Raw genomic sequence first — 26518 nt, 5'->3', positions numbered from 1 at the left:
AAAGCTCAGCAAATAGTTTTGGAAGGATCTGTGATGTGCAGCAACATCTTCACATTATGATACACTGCATATTTTTGTATTAATATTACGAAAGTATAGATTTGAGACAGCACGTTAGTTTCTGAAGTACTGAAGTCAAGATTGAAATTCACTAATGTCATGTGATCTCGCCAGCTAATGACAGCAGATATTCAGAGCATACGACACGTGACGTAGCCAGTCAACAGCAACATCACTGTTAAGTGGCGTGAAGACACAAACAGGAAAAGTTAATGGTTAGTTAAGCTTTCACTTATAATATTGGTCTTGAATATTAATAAGCTACAATAAAATCTAAGCTTTCACCTATAATATGGTCTTTTTTGCATGAGTTACACTTCAAGATACATCAAACAAATGTGCCAGTAAAATTTTAAATAATGACATTCATGTCTGGTCTTCTGGGCTCTAAGTTCTTCTTGGTGGCTAGTCCTCAATGTGTTAAGTTTTAAATGAGAGATTTAAGCAATCATCCAACATTCTCACACGTAAAATAATTCATCTTGCGCAAAAGGAAATTTACTCTGAAACTAAAGCTTCTCAAACTACCATTTGCAATATTTTCTGCAACCTGTTAGAAATAGCTTCGTTTCAGCAGTTGCTCCAGCGTGCCAGAAAACAGGGATTATTGTGCTTGGGCAACTATGCCAATGTAGGAAGCCCATACGTTGATACATAATAGCATTAAGAGATCTTACACGATGTCATAAAAGAAATAGGATACTCCAAGCGCACTGCTATTTCTTAACCAACTAAAATGCATAATTCAGCTAAAAGCGCAAATTCGTATGTCCAGATTCACAATGAAGTGGGCCCCAACCTGATATTAAGCTTTTCGGTGTGATTTTTGGGATGTAAATTTTCATGGAGTACCAGTACTTTATTATCTCATGTTTAGTTCTTTATTATGGCATACATGCCAGACAATGAAAATGTGGACTCTAAATTTAGTGAACAGTTGAAACTAGCCAATAATGTGGATTGAAACACTTTGTTTCTAATAAATTGACTACCTCTGGGGAAAATATTAATAAAAGCCACCTTTATTTAGCAAACTGACAAAAATAACTTCATTGTTCTGCAAAGTGCCTGACTGCCAAAAACATGGAAGTAAAATAAAATCAGAAAACAAACTAATAACACATGTTAGCCATCCGTAATTATGCGAATGTAGTTTAATTCGTTTGATAGCTCCCAACCACAGAAATATGTTTATTTTTCATTTGATGTGAGAAGTGTAAACGAAGAGGAAACAGCAAAATCACTAAACGTAAACACTGCTTATGCGGTGGCTAATCCCTCCACACTGCAACCCAGACTGTTAGGTGCATGTACAAATCTGACAGTTTGGGTGTGCCAGAAAAATTGTTACGGGTCGCATCTGGCTGCTTGTTGCTACTGCTGATACAGGTAAACTCACAGTTCAAGTAGCCAGAGGTGGGAGAAGGTACTGCCCACGCAACTGAACTGCGCATGCGCTCGAGTCCGCAGGCAACTGCTCAGATGAATTTAATGTCAACAGGTATGACGTCACACTCATCGGTAGCAGTTTATTGTTATGAGGTATTCCACAGTCTTCGTCCTAAAAGCTTTGACACATTTTGCTGTTTATCAGTTCTTACCAGTCAAAATAACAAAAATTTAACTTAAGACTAAACAAAATGAAAAATTTCCAGGTTTTTCCCGGTTGTTCTGGAGAATATAGAGCCTGTTGTACATTACGACGATACACAATACTGTTCCTCACAGTAGCACATGTTTACCTGTTTTAGGATCAGTCTCTGCAGGATGTTCATAACGAAACCGATGAGACGAGGATACAGGGACAGTGACTGTATGACAGTCCTCATCAGCAATGTGGGAAGTGGAGTCATTTCCATAAGATGCTGCAGTACTACTGCCAGAACTTCTTGGCTGTAGGCTTGCTTCTCTGAGAAGCACAATGAGGTAGCTGCAAAACAAAGAGACAGATTTCAAGGAAACTTTGTGGGACCCACAAACTGCACACTAGTACGAAAGTACTACAGAAAGTGAAGGACAGATGTCACAAGGAGAACATTTAATGTTTCATGCTCATGTTTTGTATATGCATAATAAAAGGAGAGATGAAGACTCAGTTACCACCTAAAGTTAATAGTATGAATTTTTCTTACAATAGAATCCAGCCTACACATCAACCAATGGCCAGCTTATTCTTACATAAGTGTTTGTTTTCCCCAAACCTTACCCCCTTACCTCCCCTCCCAGGGGACAGAAAAATGTTATTGCAGACTGGTAAACACGATCTCAAAGGATAGAGCCATAAAGAAATTGGTCATGTCGATTATTGATCCTGCAGAAGACCTTCAAAATATTCCACAGCCCACATTTTACGTTATTTTACAGTGACAGTGCCAATCATCTGGCATTTCTTGTAATCTGGTAAGATAGAAAATATGACTAGCTGGAGAGAAGGGCTATTATTGTAATTTTTTAAATCATTTTCAGTCTGTTCACTCTCTATAGCGAAGATCTATACTTAACCTGTCTGGTCAGGTCAGCTTTTCATGTTAACAGGTTTCTCAACAGCCAATGGTATCACATCGGTCAAATGAAAATCTGCATGCTTCTGTCAGAAATGTGGACAGATGCCTGAGGGTAGCAAAGCAGTGAGGAATTATTTTGTCTTCCACTGTTGGTTCTTTTCTTTCGTGCACAACGAATAATGGCAAATTGTATGGAGAAATGTTTCAAGATTGTGTGTGGTCAGCAGTGGGACAACTTCACTTTAAGTAGCACAGTGCAGCCCCACATTTATCAAATGATGTTCACGAGTGATTGCTCGACCATTTCCCAGGCCACAAAAGTGACCCATTTCCAGTCCACACCTAATATCTTCTGCCTTTCTCCTGTAGGAATGGGCAAAGGAAAAGGTGCACTAACATAAAATGAGAACCTCAGATGAACTGGAACTGGAAGCCAAAGCCAGTCCTGTTAGTTTGTCAGTAGCCAAAGAAAACAATAAATTTACAGCAATTTAAAATAGGGAATGGTTTATCAAACACCCTTCAGTTTATCCGCACAGTTATATGCCCCACTAACCCGCTGACTATTCACTATCGATTTATTGCCATAACTGACATTCAATTCCAATAACTGACAACACTACTTCCTGTTAAGGTTACTTATAATTCATGACCCCCCCCCACCGCACATGCACACACAACCACAGAGGATCAGTTTACGAAACTGTAAGATTTTTCAGAAGAATTCTACAGTGTGTGAACATAACATGCTTACAACACTACTCAATTGTAATTTTATTTATTTATTTACTACTGTATGCCTGTTAATGTTGAGCAGGTACATCATTACAGAACAGCTACACACCACTGCAACTATTGACTACTACAATTGGGTTCCTCTCATCCTTTTTACCTGTCGTTCCCCCTCTGAGGAAGGAACAAATACTTCTGATATCTAGGTTGCATATAACTTTTACTTTTACACACCCGTCAGCAGTAATACACATTTCACCCCCTTATGGTAAATACTGACCAGAAATTCTGTCCAATACACATTTCACCCCCTTACGGCAAATACTGACCTGAAATTCTGTCCATAATATATCTGACAGCAATAGTTCCTATTTTTAGAAGTCAACAGTGCCAGCTGCACAGGGTACACATTGGTGCAAATTGGCAGAGAGAATGAGAGTGTGCTTGCTGCGTAGCAGGTAGTCAGGATTGCTCCCACATTCATGAATGTAATTGATGTTCATAGAGGGCACTCTTTAATCTTGGTATGGTAAGCAGTATCATTTTACGTCATTTTACAAAAACTATAGTTTTATTGAAGTCCATTGCCTATTAAATCGACACAGCTCAGATAAATTTATGTTCACCATTCAGGTAGTGACCTTGAATAACTGTCCACATCCTTAAGTTTCAATTAATATAGGTAAGCACAGGCGTGCAAATTTTGTGATAAGACTGACCTGTGCAGCAGTTCTGGACACATGAAAAATTACAAGGTGAACAGGCTTGTTACAGGTGTAATTCATCCACATTGGGGATTGTTTACATATCCCTTGTTTGACAACATATGGACTATTGTTTCGCAGTGTGTGTGTGTGTGTGTGTGTGTGTGTGTGTGTGTGTGTGTGTGTGTGTGTGTATTCCTAAGGGACCAAACTGCTGAGGCCCCTAGACTTGCACACTATTTAAACTGACTAATGCTAAGACAGAGAACTCGTGCCTCTGGCGTGAGGGGGCCACACAATCCGTGACATAGCACCTCGATCCATGTGGCCGTTCCCTCTGTAGTCTGGGACCCTTACCAAGTCAATTTAATGGTTACACTATGGAAAAGCACTGCCCGTTGTGAAGAACACATTCAATATGAGTAAGGAAGAACATCACATTCCACCCCCCCCCTCCCCCCTTTTCCACCTGACTGCATAATCCATAATGACCACAAGGGGAAAATTAAGAGAAATTTGGGGCACCAACAATCCATTTTCTGGGTACCAACTTTGAATGGAGCAGGAAGGGGAACACTGTATACCTTTGACAACACACCATACAGTGGCTTACGGTGTACAATGGTATGTGTACATGTAGATATACACAACAGATATTGAATATTGAGATAGCTGTAGCACTGTGGCTTGGCAAGAGTTAGTCAAATACTAGACACAGAAGAGATATCTAAATGGAGCTGATACTCACCCTTTATCACAGTCTTTAGTTCACACTTTGAAGGATCTATGCTGTGCAGAGCTATGAGCAATTCAGCTGGTGTAAGTGGAGACATGTGACTAGGCGATTCCGTATGTGTGCCGAGCAACCTGAAACAAAAGCTTTACTTCATTTTTATCTCTCCAGGAAAACTGCGAATGCAGCAGTAAGTAATCTTAAATGGGGTCAAACTAAATCCATGTACCAACAAAAACAACATTCTGAAAACAATAGTGAACTCAGTGAGCTAGGGTGTCATTAAAAAGTGTTGCCTGATGAAGGATAGTGATTCATGCCTTCATACTAATGCTGTTTACAGGACAAGTCCAGTGACAGTGGCAAGCTACGTTCCAGATTTATGCAAAGGATCTAAATTATGAACACACAATTATATTGTTGATCCCCACACAGTATAGACTTAACTGCAGTGGTATTAGAGGACCAGCACTGGTAAAATTCTAACAAAATTGACTACCTTGCTCCTCAAGTCCCGCTTTTGGAAAAGTTACGTTCATACATTTGAACACAAATGTATGAAAATTCCTACAATTTGAGTACATACCACTGCAAGTGAATTGAACAAAAAATGTGCCTCCAACAATTGTAGAACAACAGTGTGAATGAAAAGTACCTAACTCATCAATTTTAGAGTGAAGTACCCAATACGCACATCAAATGGACAATAATATTACTCAGCATATAACCTCTAATAATGCAGCTGATTGTAGGTATCATCCTAGCTGTGGTACTGATGTGTGAAATGTTAGTGTTGAATCTCACGTTGACTAAGTACCTCACTATCTTCACATACTTTTTTATCATAAAGTTTGGCCTCACTCTTAGCGGGTGGTATAAATTATGCACATTGCAGGATACTGGACACATTAGAAATCATCATAACTCACTCAAGTTACGTTCTGAAAATAAGGAATTTAATATCTCAATGACAGCACAACAATCCAATACTAAGAACTGAACAAGGACAAAAAGGCCTACTTTAGGAAGCAACCCCGACATTCATGTTAATTATTCTGGGAGTCCAGAGAACACATGATGCTAGATCACCAGACAGGAATACAAGTCCAGAGCCGCACCATTCCACTTAGCTTTACATACCAACAAATAATCTTTATATTTATGAAATGATTTCTCAAGTGAACTACTCCTTTTAGATGTCGCTCACTTTTGACGGTATATGCCAAAAGATGTGCATTTTTGAGACATTTCGAAACACACACATTTCCCCTTTATATATCTCAGGAAAGTTTGGAACCATCTATAATCAATAACAGCAAACAAAAATTGATTTCTCTGAACAGAAAGTAAAAGCTATGTTGCAAGTCTATGTTCTAAATCCCTAGTGTAACTGGTGAGCAATGTTTATACAGGTGAAAAATAAAATTATGAAGTAAGAAAAAGAGTATGACTTGAGAATAGATAGTTCAGGTGAAGAAAGATGCTGAAGGATGGATTTGGTGGCCTTTGGTAGGGAACATCAGATAACTTTGCTGAAGTGACACACTTAAACCACAGAAAATATAAATTGGATTGACAAACAAGGACACGAACTCCACTCCCAACCATGTTTCACTCAGATTGTAATGTAACTGTTAGCAACCACTTAAGGCAGTATCTGAGAACCGTTTAGCGAACATCCAGATATGTGTATATTTTTTCATTCTAACAGTAGGCTTTTCAGGAATTTGGCATTTTAATATGCATTAAGTACATGGTTAACATTTTAGAATGTTTACGACAGATTTTCACCTACTTATGACATTAAAAAGTTTGAATCAAATGGTGTCAAGTTATGAACAAAAATACCTGACATGTTAATATTGCACCAAATATCAGTGTAAATTCACAATGTAAAAAAATAGCCTATTATTTCTTTAACAGTTAGTATGGCGTACATAAGCCATACGTGCACACTTGCCTTGGCAGTTTACAACCGCCCAATGTATCCCTTACGGGCTAGTGCCTATCGACTCCTTGAAGGTCATTTAGCACAGCATGGAAGCTATTTCATGTGGAGGTAGTACCTTGTTCTGTTCCCAGAAGACTGCACTTATCAGTTTTCTAAACCTAGTGGCAATTGGAAGAAGTATGACATACACATCTGTAGTTCATTCACTGGTGTTTATGAAAGCAGTGTGTAGCAAGCTGACAAGAGACCGAGATCTTTGATATTTTACATGGAGATCCAGAATCAGAAACAGAAGATACTGACAGAGATTCGTTCTCTTCAGATGACAGTACCACTGATGAATAGAGTATGTCTGTGTTTCCGTTGTCTGTAAATTGAGTAGTTCGTTCTCGTGTTTTGTACTATAAGCAATGCTCACATCTTCATTTCCATTTGATATACATGTTCTTTCTCTATTCAGACAATGGTACGGACTACCATCAGCCACCATCTGTAGAAGCTGTTTCCTCGTGTGTGTGTGTGTGTGTGTGTGTGTGTGTGTGTGTGTGTGTGTGTGTGTGTGTGCGCGTGCGTGTGTGTGTGCGTGCGTGCACACACAAAAAGTCAGCAATTCTGGGCGAAACTTGACGATCGGCACAACTGCCAATGTTCAGTTTCTTTGTCCACTGCACGATTTGACACGCCAAAACCGAAACAAGCTGGTATTCTGGTAACATTGCAACAAAGAAATGTAAATACAATACAAATATAAACTCTGTGCACATGCGCAGCCTCTAGTTGCCAAAAGTTGCTAATTATTGATCAACAGACCTGTTTTCACAGTGAGGATTTGCGAGCTGTAACTTATTCTGCATTATACTGTCAATTGGACTACGTTCCAAAATGCTTCCATGATTACCATAGCAACATTAACTACATCGGAAACACACAAAATATTATCAGTTAAATGCATCTACCTTTAAATATTACTGTACTATTTTTGTGGATGTAGATAGAAACTATTCAATTTGTAAAATTTTTTCACAATTTTTATGTGTTTCTTGTTCCAATTATTTTATCTATTTTAAGTGTATTTTAAAATATCTTCATATTCCTATAACATACTTTTATTTCCCTTTTAAATGGTGCAAGAATCATATTCCTATCACATTTCTGTATTTTGCAATGTCATTTAGAAGCAACTCAGAATGATGTCATTTCACGGCCAAGTAGCAGGTGCGAAGAGGCCACTGTTGAACGTGTTAACACTGCCAATTCAAGCACAGGCATGTTGTTTTTGGCAGCTAAATAGTTTTCATAGAATTATTAATTTTCAATATATTTTGAAGCAATGGGAATGCTAAAATATCGTCAACTATTAGTTTTCAAACTTGCAACCTGTTGAAAACCTCCTTGACAACAACAGGGTTGAGCTTGATGAGCTTGGGCAGAGCAGCGATCACTTCCTTCTTGCTGAGACCATTCAGAACAGGAATCAGGAATCTCACGTCTGACACGCGGGTGTGGTACAGTTCTCGAACACGAGCCACCAGCTCTGCACTTGGCGGTGCTGAAAATAAGAGGCCACATCATCAGCATACAATGCATTAAAATGAAACAAGATGCAGTCAGCAAAAATAATATCAGTGCTTGATCTCTCACCATAGGATAGGATCAATCATTTATTTAAAAATGCAATTACCACACACTATATTTACAATAAATAGAACAATAAGAAACAATAAATGTAGCCTGTGAACTGGATTAGTAAACAGAATAGAATGTTAAATATTTTGGGTGTACATATTGATGAAAGGTTTTTAAAAATATTTTTAACCCGGCTGTACCTCAGCAACAGTTAGAGATCAGTAAATGAATCCAAAGCAGCCAACAATTTGCAACAAAATATGGTTTTATTCAATCTTTTAGCATGCTTTCAACATATGTAAACCCATCTTCTTCGGAAGGGGGGTCAACATTTAACCTGAAAACAGTGTAAAAGCGATAACTACAAACTTAGAAACATACACGTCAAAATTTTGCATCATACAGAGACTAGATCACCATAAAGGGGTGAGAGTATCACATATATCATAAACATAACCAAAGGAATAAAAACTGATACAGAATTACCTGACAAGTCTTAATCAACGGGAACACATATTTTAGAATGCATAAAGTGTGTGCTGAAAGCATATTTTCACTGAACAAATATCAGAATGCTTCTTCACTATTTGGTGTATTTCCAGTATAAAATTTTGTAAGTACTACTTTGCATTCTTTTGGTTCTGTTTTATGATATACGATATTTTCTGTTGTGTGGAAGTAAAGACCAAAGTGAGTAAGTTTGCTCTTATCGTAATTCAATTGGACCACAGACGCAGCTGAGGTACAACACACCATCTACCTGGAAGGTTGCATTAGCCAAGTGCTAACACAGGACGAGATCGGTGATAAAGCCACTGCAGTAAATGCAGCATCTACACAGTAAAGTTTACAATGGCACAGTAGCTTGCTACGCACACTATGGAGTAGCAGTTTACCATCACTGATCGAGGCAAATTGCCTCGCAGATGGACACGCTGCTGGCTGCCACTGTGGAGCTAGCTGATCACATTCAAGATGCAATTGCGCCCACATAGGTAAGTGCAGTAATAGCAACAGGTAACTGTGAAACAACCACATAAGTGAAACTTTCAGGCAGATCATAACTGTGTGCCAGACTAAGACTCAAACTCAGGATCTTTGCCTTTCGTGGGCAGGTGCTCTACCAACTGAGCTACCCAAGCACGACTCATGACCCGTCCCCACAGCTTTACTCCTGCCAGTACCTCATCATCTACCTTCCAAACTTCACAGAACCTCTCCTGCGAACCCCTGTGAAGTTTGGAAGGTAGGAGACGAGGTACTGGCTCAAGTAAAGCTGCGGGGACGGGTTGCGAGTCATGCTTGGGTAGTTCAGTTAGTAGAGCACTTGCCCGTGAAAGGAAAAGGCTCCAGTTCGAGCCTTGGTCCGGCACAAAGTTTTGCTCCACCAGGAAGTTTCAGATCAGCACACACTCCGCTGCAGAGTGAAAATTTCATTGTGGGAACCACATAAGTAGTAGTGTGGCGAAATTCAAAATGTTGTGCCCCAACTGTTATAACATGATGGTGCCAAAAACAGTAGAGGACGATACTGACTATATTCGAGGACTAGGTCTGCCGACGACTCAGTTGACCGACACACTTATGCAGGTACCATTGCTGGGTTGGTGATCAGGCGAAGAAGTGTTCACGATCTTGTTCGTTCCCAAATGCGGCTGGCAGTCGGTAGTAGGCACAACTGACTGCCCAACATCCTCCAAGCACGTGTTTGTAACCGATCACGGTTTCGGCACAAAATTCCTGGTAGACACTGGCTAGGACCGAGTATATCGCCTCTAGTGTCTACGCCTCATTGTCAGCCACCGACCACTTTTCATCTGACAGCTATTAACAACTCTTCAATTGCAATGTACGGCAATCTATGGTTAGAGCTTAACTTCTAACTGTGCTGCCCATGTGTGTGTGATTTCACCATCACGGACATCATCACAGATGCTGTTATCAGAACAGGTCTCTGGCTCACTACCGGCTGCTAACTGACATGGTAAATGCCTGTTTGGTGCACAGTGTGATTGGCCTTGGCGTTACCAGCTTCCACCACAGTGTAGTAATATACAGCGCCAAGCCAATGAAGATTTCCAGTGGTGAGTGAGTATGTTGTACTACTGAGTGACTACCGGAATCTGACCAAACCACCCAGAGATGCAAACCACACGATACATTACACCATATTAAATAATGGACGGATCCCCTGTGGTGTGCAGGCTTAGACATTTGGCTCCAGACTGCTTAACTATTGTGGAGCCAGAATTTGAGTCGATGTAACAGGAGGGCATAATAGGACCACCTAACAGACCGTGATTCTCAGCATTGCACTTGGTGCTAAAGAAAGCTGGAGCCTGGTGCCCATGTGGCACTATCACACACTTATCTCTCTAATAGTTCCATACAGATACCCTGCACTGCTGTTCCGGGACTTCAATTGTGTGTTACATGAAGCCACCATGTTTACAGTCTTTGACTGCACAAATGCTTACACCCAGATACCTGTAGCCACAGAAGACACATTAAAGACCACCATAATCATGCCTTTTGGTTTACACGGGAGCGTGTTTATGACCTTCAGCTTATGCAATGCAGCACTCCTGGTGGTAAAGCTTAGAACTACTCGACTGCGGTTCACTTGCTATTCACACATGACACTGCACTGTCACTGCACAACACAGCACTTTGCATTAGTGCATGAAGGCTTGCTTGAAAACCACTTTTATTGCAACTTGTTGGTTGCTTTGGATTCATTTACTGAAATTAATGAAAATTTGAACTGTAGAAACATATTACTGTGTTTCTGTCTACAGTCCTATGAAGCTCTCCATGGTACCCCATCCTCTGAAAAACATCTTCATAACTACTTCAGCCTACACCGATTTGAACCTGCCTACTGTATTCAAGTTTTTATACCCCTCTACAATTTTCACCACCCACACTATTTCCAATTACAAAGCAGATGATTCATGGAAGTCTCAGGATCGGTCTTACCAATCAATTCTTTTTTTAGTCACATTCTGCCACAGATTCCTTTTTTTCCAACTCGATTCAGCACCTATCAGAAATTATTTAAGCTACTTGTCTAATTTTTAAGTGATCTTCTGTTCCACATTTTGGAAGCTTATATTCTCTTCTTGTCTGAACTATTATTTTCCACATTTCATTTCTGTACAAGTTAGTCTCCATACAAGTACCCTAAGGAAAGACTTCAAAGCACTCATATCTATGTTTGATTGTAACAAATTTTTCTCTTTCGGAAATTATTTTCTTGTTGTTGACAGTCTACAAGTTATACCCCCTCTATTTCAATCGTTGTCACTTATTTTGCAATCCAAATAACAATGCACATCAAGTACTTTCAGTGTAATTTAGTCATTGACAAAGTAAAAAAAAAAGGATAATGGAATGTAGTCAATTTAAGTGAGGTGATTCAGAGGGCATTACAATGTTGCTGAAAAACGTCACACCTTTCATTTCTTCTCCTTAAAAACGGCTGTTAGATGACCTTCAACAAATGTAAAGTTAAGGTAATAGAAGGTAGTTGAATTATTTAAGTTGATGCTGACCAAATTTTATTAGGGAATTAGGCACTAAAAGTAGTAGTACTCTTTTGTTACTTTGGCAGAAAAATAACTGTTAAGCAAGAAAGTAACTGATTGTGGCTGAAGTAGATAGGATGCAAAATGTGGACTGGTAACATCAAATTTAAATTTAAGTGTTAGAAAGCTTTTTGCAGTATCTGTTTGGAGCATAGCCTTGTATGGAAGTGAAATGTGGACAATAAACACTGCAGACAACAAGAGAATACAAGTTTTTGGAGAATGCTGAAGATTTGATGGGAAGATCTAAGGTACAGAATCAAACTGAAGAAACAAGCCATAGCCTAAGGCATCAAGGGATCAGAATCTGGTAATGGAGGGAAATGTGAGGGACCAAAAATTGTAAAGGTATATCAATACTTGACTACAGTAAGCAGATTCGAGTGGGTGTACAGACTGCGCACCACCTCCTCTCAGAGCAGCTACCTTCTAGCTTAGAAAAGAAACAAACATGTAATGGGTTAACACGTCACAGAAGTGACACGAAAGTCGATGGCAAGTTGCTAGAAGGACCAGATTGAGCCTACTACATTCACAATGGCTACTTACTGCTACAGCATACAAGTGTGGTCCCATTTATTTTGCAACATAATTTCATTTCAGCTCTAGACATTTTTCCCAGCGATGTTCAGTAAGTTCAATATCCTTTTAATAATGAGAACTGTCTAACCCCTCAAAACAGCCATTAACTGCCGACATAACATCTTAATTTGTTGAAAATGTTCAACCTTCGACACATTTTTTCAAGTTTGGTGACAGAAATTATTCCGAAGGGGCTAAATCTGGCGAATAGGGTGCATGAGGTAGCAATTCAAACTTTAATCCATTACTTGCTATCAAAAAACAGTCTTGATCACAAATTATTTATTCTGGTGACCGGTTTCGACCACAACTGTGGTCATCTTCCGACCAATGAGTAAGAACCACCAGGAGGATGTTCTTACTCATTGGTCTGAAGAAGACCACAGTTGTGGTCGAAACCGGTCACCGGAATAATTAATTTGTGATCAAGACTGTTTTTGATAGTAAATATTTGTAATAATGTTGATCACTGTATACTCCCACAATATATTCACAAGCATTTAATCCATTAATTTTGGCCATTGCAATAATGGACTTGTACGATGGTGCATTGTCCTGAAGAAACAACACTTTCTTCTTGGCCAAATGGGCAATTTTTGCTCGACTTCTTCGGCAAATGTTGCAATAAGTCCGCAAATTTTCCCATTGTCAAGGTAGTCAATGAAAATTATCCCACACACATTCCAAAAAAATGACGCCATGACCTCGCCTGCAGACGAAACGGCATTAGCCTTCTTTGGAGTCGGTTCTCCAATGTGTGTCCACTGTTTTGATTGTTCTTTTCTTTCGAGTGTAAAATGGTGGACCCATGTTTCACCCATGGTTATGAAATGGGGAAGGAAGGGGGGGGGGGGGGGACACAAACAGCTTTGAGCTTTGTTGCTGTGAAAATTCGCTAAACACCCGATTGAAACATCTTCACGACACTGTTTTAGCTCAATTGAGAGCAAAAGTGGCACAAACCTTGCAGACAGTCTTCTCATAACCAAATTTTCAAATAGTATGCGATGTACCACAATTTTTGAAATGACTGCTATGTCTGCTAGCTCGTGCACTTTCAGTTGACAATCATCCAGTACCGCTTTGTGGAGTTTCTTCACCATTTCTGGAGTCGTCACCTCATTTGGTCGACTCCTGCAATCCTCGTCTTAACAGCACGTACACCTCGTCTGAACTCAGCTAGCCAATATTTTACTGTTGTCAACAAAGGAGCACACTATTCCAAAGCAGAATCTACCTCAGCTTTAATACCGGTTGTGCCGAGGCATTTCAAAAGAAAATATTGTATCACATAATGATGACCAATTTTGTCCATTTCTACAAGTTCACTCACAATGTTCACTATTGATGGGTGCCAAACAAATACTAAACAATGTGGCATTTTCAAACTTTAAACATATGCTTCATAGATTGTATACTTTCTAATCCAGAGGTATTTTTCAACAATGACTGCCATCTCTTGGTCAGGCCGGCTACTTATTAGACCACCATCGTACAATACTGTTACGCAGCCAAGATTGGCAACAAGTGTAAACATTCCAGTGCAGTTAGCTGACTTTCAAAAATCCCAGAGGGGCCAAGATAAAGTTTGTGATCTGCAAGTTGTACTGATTATGACAGAATGAAGAGGTTTACAAAACAGACGAACTAGGAGAACTGCACGAAAGAAGACTTTAGACTCGAGACCACGACAAACACAACAAGTCACACAGTCTACACTAGCACATTCGACAACAGACAGTGAGAAGTTACAGAGTCTGCACTAACTCTTTTCGGTGAGGATGTGGATGACGCGGGTGACGAGCGTCTCGGCACCCTTGGGGCACTCCTCCACCAGCCGGAGCAGCTGCGGGGAGTCCATGCCCATCCCTCTGACTGGCTGCTCCAGCAAGCGCAGGATGGTTCGCTTCATGTCCGCTGCCGTCTGCACGTACACTCTGGCCAGTCTGCAAGCAGGCACTGCAAATAGTAAATAGTTTCCAGATATCTCACCCCCCCCCCCCTCCCCACACAAACACACTACAGACAAAATAAAGCATAGCATTAATTTTTGCATTACCCACCTTACAAACCAGTAAGCATAGCATTACTTATCCCCTTATACATCACAAAAGACCATGACAGCACAATCAGAGATATGAACTCACACAGATGTTTGTCAACACTCATTCTTCTCACAAATGGATTACAAGTCAAGCAGAAGTGGGAGGGAGTGCACTTGTGTACTTTGTTGAGTATTAATGCAAATGTGGATCCAGTGTAGATGTTAACTCTAAGTTGGCTACTTGCTGACAACCTCCATCAGACCAATTCTTTGTTAATCTTGATAAAATCATTTACATAGTTCCTAATATGACCTACTTATTCTGTTAAGAGTTCATACTATTTGGCATTTAGCATTTCATGCCTTTCTTACCTTAGTATTATAAGAGAACAGGTTTTCACCGATTTCAAAATATTACTCAAAGCAAACAAAAGTGGCTCTAGTTCTCTGACTTAGGAATTATTTGCATGGTTCTTCTTGATTTTTTAAATTGTTATTTTGTGGTATAAGCACATGGCTGGGTTACTGGTCTAACTGCAGGTAGAGTACAGTATTATTATTAGTTTTTGCTGCAGCTTGGTAGCCTGGTGCCCTTGCCCTATTTTGCCTCAAGGAAAGGACCCCAGCGCTCATTTCATAGCAAGCCAAGTGGAGCTGTCCTTGGGGGGCGGGGGGGGGGGGGGGGGGGGGGGGCGGAAGGAGTCTCTACTTGTCTGGCACTGAACCCGGAACCTCCAGGTTCAGAGTCTAGTTCTGCATCTGCTATCACAGCCTTGTCTTCCTCATATTATATGATCTTAATGCTGCACTCTTTTTGCTTATTGAAGGACTACGCTTCAAGGCTGTGGTGATACATATCCTTCCAGAGAAACAACACACATCTCCATATCTTCTTACCAGCGATGAGTCTCCCAACTAAAAATTATGAAATAAGGTACCGAATGTAAAGGCACAAATATTTGTGTGTATGTTATTTTTAATTTCATGTGGTGAGTGATATCAAATGCTGACAATTGTCTTCAAGATGTGATGGTGTTCGAGTGACTTCAAGAGAGAAACTACCTGCTCAGAAGAGGGAATAAAAATTCCACGCATTGACAGTCTGCCTTGGAGATGCACAGAGATCCAATACATAGATATAACTGAACAATGGACGTTAGCTTAGTCGATGTAGTTCAATTAATGTACGATTTCTGAAATCAATTTCACAAGTTGCTTGGTGGATAGTACAAATGTGGTGTAACAATTTTTAATTGCAACATGAGTACAGGTGGAAGGAAAAAAGTAAAGAGGATTTTAACTATACTGAACACTACACCTCAAGGGAATAATTTTTAGAGTTTCAAATCCCAGTGTCTATAGTTGTTCACGTTTAACTAATGAGTAAGCAATCAAGTGCCAATGTTTCCTAAGATACTTATTTGCCAAGACGCTAATTTCAAGCAACAGTTAAGAACTTGAACAAAACTTTTAAATCTCAGTTAAATTAACACACTGAGTAGGTAATAACAATCAAACAATGGAAAATCCAGGATGGACTGTAACAATATTGTGAAAAAGAAAGTTGCTACTCACCATATAGCGTAGATGCTGAGATGCAGATAGGCACAACAAAAAGACTGGCACAAATGTAGCTTTCGGCCAGTGACGCTTTTCTCAAAATTAGATGACAAGCACACACATACACACTCGTGCAAATGCAACTCACACACACCACTGCAGCCTCAGGCAATTGAGGCCTCAGTTGCCTGAGACTGCAGTCGTGTGTGTGTGTGTGTGTGTGTGTGTGTGTGTGTCTAATTTTGATTAAGGCTTCACTGGCCGAAAGCTATATTTGTGACAATCTTTTTGTTGTGCCTATCTGCGACTCAGCATCTCTGCTATACAGTGAGTAGCAACTTTACTTTTCACAATACTGAGTAGGTACTAACTGTTGATGTCGAGTCGCCTGCAAAAATCTGTAATTTAATTTTTTACATAACTGGATGAAAAAAAGATTGAATCTGCAACAAGGTTTGATCACAGGACTATTCCACACAAAGGAACAGTTAAAGAAGGTGTATATTTGGCATAGTCCACTGTAATGGGAAGGAATGAAAAGAAAGAGACTTAAGAACTAAGGGTAGTAAAATTTTTAGTAATCTTGAAAAATTAGTTACATAATTAACTTTTTGTGTTTGCTACACAAATGCTGACACTCAATGAAAAAGCCCACTGAACAGCAACTTGAACATTGCAGGCATGTAAAGCCAATCCAGACGACTTCTTTAGCCACTTAATCACCACGGACAAGTGCTGGGTGTACCGTTACGACCCCGAGACAAAGGAGCAAAGCAGGCAGTGGAAATGTGTGGATTCACCATCGTGAAAGAGCAAATCCAAACCATTGTTGGCCTAGGTTATTAAGTGTTTTCGGAACTGCCACATGGTGCTGCTAATAGTTTATGCTCATCATCACAGGAGCCTAACATCAAATTCTCAAGATGAAGCATTGCAGCAATCTGCCTTTGGTCCACAACAACCCCTATCTCATTATGTACAGGAACACACACACACACACACACACACACACACACACCTTCTTTGGGCTATCAAACTGCCTCACCCAATGCATTTTCCAGGACTGCCATTTTATGGCAGGCATTTGCACAATGACGGCAACGTGGCTATCAATGTGCAAACATTTCCTGAACAGTGAAAATACAGATTTCTCGAGCTGAGGTTTCTGCCAAGTTGTCCACCACCAGAAGAAATTTGTCTCACTAAAGGGTGAATGAATATGTAGAGAACAACACCACGTTTATACTCTATAGAAAGAACATGGGATTTTATCTGCTGTGTACTATCCATGAATAAGGAAACTACAGGATAAGAAACACTAGCACGTATTGATACAAATGTATGCTCTTCCCTCAGGGCTTGCCGAAGTACTGAGCAGTTAGAAAAGGCAGCTTTGCCAGCCACTCACTCGTGAATCATCTCCTCATTCAGCGGCAGCAGTGCGAGGTACAGGTACAGGCAGGCACGCACGGCCTCCTCGCTCCAGGGAGTCGCTGCAACTTCACCGGTCGTACTTCGGCACTCTATTACAGGTATTGTCGACTTCTGGCGGCCGCGGTCCGGTCCGAACAGCACATCAGGTGGGCTCGGCAGGCGGAGGAAGCTCAAGTACAGCATTGCGTACTCCTCGATGATTGATCGCAGCTCCCCACGCTCATAGAGCTGCGTAACGGCATCCAGAGCCCTCGTTCGAACCTGTACAGTGATCAGAACACATTCCAGCATTTGATATATCAGGTTCTCTCAGCATGACTGATTAATAGCGGACTTCCAGGTTGTCAGATCAGTTTGCATTTCCACTTCAGGAGGGGGTGGGGGGGAGGCAGATGACAGAAAAAAATAGACCCTTGAGAGAATTTCAGGGTAAAAGGGAAGGGAGTGGTGAGATTGTGTGCAGGTGGTGAGACACCATACTATTCCTCACTCTTTTGGCTGCAAACCCTATTTTACAACATAATCTCTGTTCCGACCAATTACCTTACGCTACCCTACTGGGAGGGCCTGTATGCGTGCATGGCACCACTCTACTGGTCGATGTCAAAGCAGATATCTTGCTGCATCAATAACGTCCCCATCCTTTATGGACTGCTTCCCGCATAGTGCGTACTTCATTGGGCCAAACACAAGGAAGTGGAAAGGTGCAGGATCTGGGCTGTAGGGTGGATGAGGAAGAACAGTCCAAAGATGTTTTGTGAGCTGCTCTCATGTGTGCAGACCCGTGTGAGGACTTGTGCTGTCATCGAGAAATAGAAGTTGGCTTGTATTTTTGTGATGATTAACACACTGCAGGTGTCACAGCTGTGTGTGGCTGGCTGGCTGGCAGGTACGCAGGAGCTCTGACACATTTATGTGACCTTGTTGCGAAGATCACACACACACACACACACACACACACACACACACACACACACACACCTCACACAATAAAGCGCTGTGCTTCACTGCCAGGTCTCCGCAGACATTCTGCACTATGAATATCTGCGATGCTATGCTTTTCTGCCAAAAGAAACTCTACGACAGTTCTCTGCTTGAAATGTACCTCTATTACAGATGCCACTTTAAAGGCAAAGTAATGTGTGTGTGTGTGTGTGTGTGTGTGTGTGTGTGTGTGTGTGTGTGTATGTGTGTGTGTGTGTGTGTGTGCGCGCGCGGGTGTCAGTCTCTACCTTTCTTCAGTGTGTTAATTAAGAAAAGAGTGAATTGATTCACATGTCACAGTGTATGCAGAATAACCACACACAAAACACTCTGTCTCCAAACCTTGAGCCACTACCATCCATCACAAAGAAATTCAGTACTAAAGACTCGCGTCCACAGAGCTCTAATACTTTCAGACAATGAAAGCAACGACAAGTGAGTGGGTCGTCAAACTGAGCAGGTATTCCAGTCAAAATCAAGAACACCTGAGAAAGAGGTTGAAAAGAAAGATAAAGAGAAGCCAAGAAGCACTATTTACTTATGCCGACTCAATATTCCGAAAGACCAATAGATGCCTACGGAAAGCTGGCATTCAGTGTATTTCGCTGCCATCAATAAAGTCTTCTTTGCAATGTTAAAGGCAATATAGGTCTCCAAAAGCCACAGAATACCACATTCTGTGCAAATGTGGCATGCATTATGTGGGGTAGACTATTAGAACAGTTGAGGAGAAAGACACGGAACATCAGTGACACCCTCAACTAAAGCAACATAGCAAACCAGCTGTTGCCAAGTACTGCCTCAAATATAACCACAAAGTGAAATACGACAAGAGCAGTACTGTGGTGCAAATGCAAAGTTTCTGGAACAGCATAATTTAGGATACTATAAAAATAAATATATTCAAACACCCTACAAACTGGGATATAGGTTACAACTGAAAGAACGTTTAGGCTCTGGCATTCAGTGTGCTAAGATCTCAGCACCCATCACCTCCACAAGAGCTAAGAAGTATTTAGAGAATGTGCGTTTTCACGGAACAGTGCAGGCTGTGAAAAATGAATGACCATCAGTGGGGAGTTGAAATCAGCTATAAATAACAGTACTTCACAGTCTGGTCGGAGTCAAGATAGCAAATACAAATAATGGTGTAACTCACAGCACTGGAACAAGATGACTGGGTCGGTAGTCTAAATATTGTGCAAAAATGGAAAAATATATACTTGGTTGAACACAATGAAGTAAACCATTAAGTTATAACTGTCACAAAAGAGAGACAACTGAAATGTAGATACATTATATTAAATGCATTTTTTCACAAGAAAAAGTAATGGCTTTACCTTATCGGTGGACTGTAATACTGTTACAGCATAAATAATGGAACCTTGATAAGGTGGCTAGTCAAACCAAATTATGCAACATGTTGTAACTGAATTCTTGACAGCATAATGTGTCGTCCCAGTGAAAATGCATCAGTAAATGAGCTGTTTATGGCGACTCTGTTGAAGAGAGCACTGTGCACCATTGGTCCACTAGAATTTAAACTTGGAGGGAACGTCCGACTTCTGTGAGAAACAGTTTAACAGTCCGCGACAGCAATGTTGGTCTTTAATATGGAACACGAAGCAATTCAGACAGTTACATCACAGCGCTGAAAGCTTTGGTACGATGACTAATGTGAGTCCAAATGCAAAATGCAAATGCTTTCCTTCAAGGTGACAATGCCAAACCACACACACCAGACATTACCACCACAGCACGATTTCAGAGACTGAAGTTCACCACTATATGGTATCCTATATACAGCCTAGATTTGGCACAATCTGACTTGCATCTGCTTCTGACAATGGAAGGTGGTCTGCAAGGGCACATTATAAATCTGATGGAGATGAGAGCTGTGGGGTTGGTGGCAGCAACAGTGTTATTTTTTCCATGTGTTTCAGAAAACTATTTAATTGTTGGATGAAGCATATCTAATTGTCTGTTAACATGGGCAAAAGCGAATATTGATAATTAAAGAGCATATTCTGAGGATTATCTCTGTGCTTGATTTGTTAAAATATTCTCATCATTGCTTTTCATTCAGCACGAGTGCATCAAGAGAGAACAGTACAAACCATTCCGAAAGAGAAACATCATGCAAACTTACCCTCTGTATGTGAAGATTTTCAAGTCACAATTATCTGAAACAGCCAGGATCAATTGCAAATAGAAAACAAATCTGAGTGGAGAGAATATGAAACTAGTAACTAGGTTTGGGTGACTAGGTAGCAGAATAAGAGAATGGTAGATCCTGCCAGGTGGTTAGACATAGAATTGCACATCAAAATGAGGAAGTCATGCTGGTTGGTTTAACAGATTGTTAACTTCTTGCATTTTACTGACCAGTTCCCCTTGTGATTTATGCCCAAAACTGTCACTGTCTCGTGCAATACATTTTTCAGCTTTTGAACATTTATGTTGTGTTGCTGATCACAGCACATCTCTACAGCTTCCTAAAAATACGCACAAGCATTTATAAAATGTAGGCAAGCACCCCTACCTTTCTTTGTTGTTACACACTGTTTAGAATCATCTTCACAAAGAACAGTCTAGTAAACAAATGTTGAACTACCTCAGTGGACATGCAGGATAGCACAGCCTCTATAGAGCCACAGCCCAGGATAGGTATGGCAAAAGTCACAAGGAATGCGCAAATGCTCCATTCTGTTCCTAGCAGACAATGACGCAGCTTCATAGTAATAAGGAGAGAAGTAGGGATGAGAAAATAACGTGTAGCTGTGTTGGTGGAATAAAAGACGTGTAATACTGGAGTGGGTGCAGGGAAGGAGATAAGTAGGTGGCATACAGGGACCAACAAAGTTTTATACCAGGGGAATTACAGCAACGAAGGATATGTTGCAGGGACAGTTCCCACTTGCACAATTCACCTCACAAGCAGTATCTTTCTTTGATTTTCTGTACTTGTTATCAAATGAAAATGCTAGCTACCACATTTATAACAATCTTTTTAAATAAAGATAACATATTTCAATTTTTTTATGAATCTCAAGAATATGAATTAAAATTTGATACAGAAATGCAAACTGTCTTATTCGTAAATGGAGAGGAGAGGGAGGAGGAGGGGGGGGGGGGGGGGGGAGGGAGGGAGATGCATACAAGCACACCCATATATCAATAATACTGGTCAATCTATTGACATAAGAAAAGGAATTTATTCTCTGATTTGGATTTGAGTACCACATTTTGATTTGGTGACAATACTCACATTTTCACACCACCAGTGATTAAAATAAAAAAGTAAAAAAATGTTACTTTTATTAAAAAATAAAGCAGGTGCTATGAGTGAGAATTGAGACAGTAACTATACATTTAGAAGACTCGGATACTGGGTACTCTGTTAAAATGCTAGAAATGTTTTTCACGTGAACGGTACTGGAAAAAATCTGCAATTTATATTTCAGAGTTTTTTTTAGCAGTGCGTCACTGATTTTGGAAACTGACCAGTAAAACCCTGATTTTTTTAAAGGGTTGAGCTCCCTTACATAAACTGCTTCAAACTTATGATTACTTCACAAACAAGTTAATGTGTTCAATATTTGACATTAATAAGAAAGAAAGAGTTCACAGAAGTTCAAAATTGTGTCTAAAGTTTGTTGGCAGTAGCTAAGTGGTCTCATTACCAAACACTAGATGAGTATAGTTTGCGTAATTTGCACTCTATTTTAAGTGAAAGCTGGTGTTTCATTCATCTCAATGTTTAGGTCATCCTTCCTTCTCAACTGCCTGTCTTACAATTACATAATTTTGCAAGTGTCTGCAATGTGGGTACCATCTGCAAAATGTTTTGCAAATAGAATTACTGGTAAATAAGTAACAAATTGAAACATTGTGCCTGATGCTGAAGTTTACTGCACGAACAGCGAAAACATAGTAAGCGCCAAACTGTTTTTATCATTTTGGGGTGGGATTGAGCAAGAAAAAAGATTTGCGAAGGTTTGAAATTGTGCGTAAAGTTTGTTGGAAGTTGTGTAATTCGTGCACCTAATTTTGTTACCTGACTCACTGTGTTAAACCTTTACCATAAGATTATACATCTTTATGGGGAGAGTATGATGGCATTTTCAATTTTTAAATTAGGCCAATAATTACATGAAGTACTGAAAATCAAATTTTTGTTGCCCCCTGATAGCCGTTCAGTAATATAAATGCCTCTGATGGACCTTCAAATCATGCACATGTTAACAAAACTGAAGAGCGACCTGTTTGTAAGATTGCCTTGTTAGATATTACCTCATTTTATTGAAAGCTGTTTTAGTTTGCATAATTTTACTTTCACTTCCAGGCAGGTCCTATCATTTGAAGATACTCAAAGGTACCAAAATTTCAGTTTCTGCTTTTTATTTTCATATTATATGTTTTCATACACCTTGTGCATGACTCCTAGGCCTTTAGAAGGCTGTGTTCCAATTATATTAACATATATAAGCATAATAATCTAAGAATGGGAAATTCAGGATAGAATAAGATAATGTTATGAAATGGATAGTTGCTACTCATAATATAGGGGAGATGATGCTAAGTCCCAGATAGGCACAACAAAACGACTGTCAGAAAGTAAGGCCAACAAGGCCTTCATCAAAAATAGACCCCCCCCCCCCCCCACACACACACACTCTTTTTGTTGTGCCTACCTGCGATTCACAATCTCTGCTGTATGATGAATAGCAACTATTCTTTTCATAAAAATCTAAGCATTTTTATGCTTTCCCTTTTGTAGCTGTTCCCTCCTGATATGTACCACTACATGTTTATATTATATCTCCACTGTATAAATTAAACAGGAAGGGACAACATCTTCATACATTCTCACAAGTTATGTTTTGCCGTCTTATTTTGATAACTTCTGAATAATTCATGAAAAGCTGCTCAGTTATTTTCCCCAACTCTGTAATCTACCATAATACACCTTAGAACTTCCATCATCTTAAGCCAATACACACTATGTGATTTAAAGTACCCGGACACCTCCAAAAAACACATGTTTTTCATATTAGGTGCATTGTGCTGCCACATACTGTCAGGTACTCCTTATCAGCGACCTCGGTAGTCATTAGACATCATGAGAGAGCAGAATGGGACGCTCCGTGGAACTCATGGACTTTCAACGTGGTCAGGTGATTGGGTGTCACTTGTGTCATACATTATATATAAAAACAAAGATGAGGTGACTTACCGAACAAAAGCGCTGGCAGGTCGATAGACCACAAACAAACACAAACATACACACAAAATTCAAGCTTTCGCAACAAACTGTTGCCTCATCAGGAAAGAGGGAAGGAGAGGGGAAGACGAAAGGAAGTGGGTTTTAAAGGAGAGGGTAAGGAGTCATTCCAATCCCGGGAGCTGAAAGACTTACCTTACACCATTATATTGTGTCATACATTTGTACACGAGATTTCCACACTCCTAGGTCTGCTGTTTCCGAAGTGATGGTGAAGTGGAAACGTGAAGGGACAGCACAAAAGTGTACAGGCCGACCTCATCTGTTGACTGACAGACTGCAGACAGTTGAAGAGGGTCGTAATGTGTAATAGGAAGATATCTATCCAGACCATCACATAGGAATTACAAACTGCACCAGGATCCACTGCAAGCACAGTTAGGCAGGAGGTGAGAAAACGTGGAGGTCACGGATGAGTGGCTGCTCATAAGCCACACATCATGCCATTAAATGTCAAACTATGCCCTGCTTGATGCAAGGAGCGTAAACATTGGACGATTGAACAGTGGAAAAACGTTGTGTGGAGTGACGAATCAGAGAACACAATGTAGTGATTCGATGGCAGGGTGTACATATGGCGAATGCCAGTGAACGTCATCAGCCAGCATGGGTAGTGCCAACAGTAAAATTTGGAGGTGGTGGTGTTATGGTGTGGTCGCATTTTTCACAGAGGGGGGCTTGCAACCCTTGTTGTTTTGTGTGGCACTATCACAGCACACGTCTATATTGATGTTTCAAGCACCTTCTTGCTTCCCACTGTTGAAGAGCAATTTGGGGATGGCGATTGTACCTTTCAACACGATCGAGCACCTGTTCATAATGCACGGTCTGTGGTGGATTGGTCGCACGACAATAACATCCCTGTAATGGACTGGCCTGCACAGAGTCCTGGCCTGTATCGTATGGAACATCTTTTGGATCTTTTGGAACACTGACTACGTGCCAGGCCGCACCGGCCAACATCGATACCCCTCCTCCCAAATAAACCTTCCAGCACCTGACTGAACGTATGCCTGCATTAGTGGAAGCTGTCATCAGGGCTAAGGGTGGGCCAACACCATATTGAATTCCAGCATTGCCAATTGAGGGCGCCACAGATTTGTAAGTCATTTTCAGCCAGGTGTTCGAGTACATTTGGTCACATAATGTACATTGCCAAAAGCTTTATTGAAATCAAATACACCCACAAATGAGAGTCTATAAATTGTGAGCATTTATTCATACAGCTTTCTTAAGTAAATTATTACTTCTCTAGTTCCTCATTCTTCCTGAATCCAAATTGATCTTCGAGGAGGTTTTGTGTGAGATTCTGTCACTTCTGATGCTCACCAACATCTCCTAAATATAGCATAGGAAGCTTGCTTTATTATGATCTTCACACTTGTCTGATGTGGTTGTTTTAGGTATTCATAACAGAACTTAATTTTTAACAGTAATGGAAATTCCTGGCTGGAGCAATATGTAAATTTAGAGAAAGGCAACCATTCATCATAGCGAATCTATGTGTGGAGCACAGAGACACAAAACAGAAAACAGCATTCCTGTAGGGGTGGTTACCCCATAACACAGGTGTGTTAGTGACTCTAAAATGAGTTTCTTGTAAGGAGATGCAGAACGGTTTCTCCTGGACCAGGGGCTGTATTACTTCCAAATGTGATTTTGTATCCATTTAAATTCCACTGCAACACAGAAGTTCCTGAGGGAGCCAATGATTAGTGATGGTTGGTACTGTCTTTCTCCCTCAGAGGCGGTGATTTAGCCGGAAGGTCTGGGGGAACATTAGCTGGTTCCCGGCTTTCTGGTTCCTCCAATTGGAAGTCCAATCCTTAAGAGCATAGTTTCCACCTGTGAGGGAGAGAGCTCGCCGATCGGTAGGTTTAACTGCCACTTTCTTCGACTTTGAACTACATTTTGAAGACTTTTTCCTTTCTTACGGAAGGAGTTGGTTGCTTGGGTTGAGGGGACAGCTAGTAGGCTTCCGATGGTGGGCAGTGGCATGTGGCTTAGGTGGTAAGCCCATTGCTGATGGCTTCCGAATGATTTCTGTTTCAAATGTAGCATTTCCTCCACAGGTACACCAACAAGTGCATGTGCTCATACTTGAATCTGTGGTCTGTGTTTGTGAGAAGGCATCACACTTGGCGATTGGCTTCTTAAGGGCTGATGCAAAAGAAGTAGCAAAACCAGAGGTTGCATAGCTTTGAAATCTTTTGTACCTTCACCACAGCGTATGCACCTCTTGAGTTTCAACACTTGTATTTTCCTTTCCTTGTTGTAAACCTTACACTTTCTGCTCCATAATGTGTGACCTCCGGAGCAGTTTATACATTTCGGAGGAAATGTACAAGAATTGTCCGATTCACAAGCTGAGCCTCCACAATTTGCACCCGTAACCTTCCCACTACATCCCATGGTGGTATGGTCAAATCTTTGACACCTGAAGTATCGCATTGGGTTAGGAACGAACAGGTGAACATTAAGATGGACACAGCCTGTAGGGATATGTTAAGATAATTCTGGACTACTAAACGTTTCAATAAATGTTGTAGATTTTTCCAATGCACCATTGACTCTCTTCATACAGTTCTGCACTTTCGGGACGCCCTAATTTTTCCATCCTTCACCAAACTCTGTGGGGTACATCTTCATTATATCAGAACAAGTAACCAAGCCTTTACCAAAGTTAAGGGTGTTATGCACCCCCAGCCTTGATTGGGTGGTCACCTAAGGCTT

General features: G+C 40.5%; 1 protein-coding gene across 1 annotated transcript in view; it reads right to left on the bottom strand.

The window, feature by feature from the left end:
- The window catches only part of LOC124550920 (symplekin), a 119464-nt gene that overhangs the window by 9842 nt on the left and 83104 nt on the right, over window positions 1-26518 (bottom strand). Inside the window, exons 14-18 of the mRNA XM_047125717.1 lie at window positions 17492-17778; window positions 14247-14425; window positions 8062-8233; window positions 4749-4867; window positions 1803-1990 (exon numbers count right to left, since the gene is read on the bottom strand). Coding sequence (XP_046981673.1) covers window positions 1803-1990; window positions 4749-4867; window positions 8062-8233; window positions 14247-14425; window positions 17492-17778 — 945 coding nt within the window. The remainder of the gene's footprint in view (window positions 1-1802; window positions 1991-4748; window positions 4868-8061; window positions 8234-14246; window positions 14426-17491; window positions 17779-26518) is intronic.

Source organism: Schistocerca americana, chromosome 9 (genome assembly GCF_021461395.2).
Source record: "Schistocerca americana isolate TAMUIC-IGC-003095 chromosome 9, iqSchAmer2.1, whole genome shotgun sequence".
Classification (NCBI taxonomy): domain Eukaryota; kingdom Metazoa; phylum Arthropoda; class Insecta; order Orthoptera; family Acrididae; genus Schistocerca; species Schistocerca americana.
This window is presented reverse-complemented; position numbering and strand designations above follow the sequence as displayed.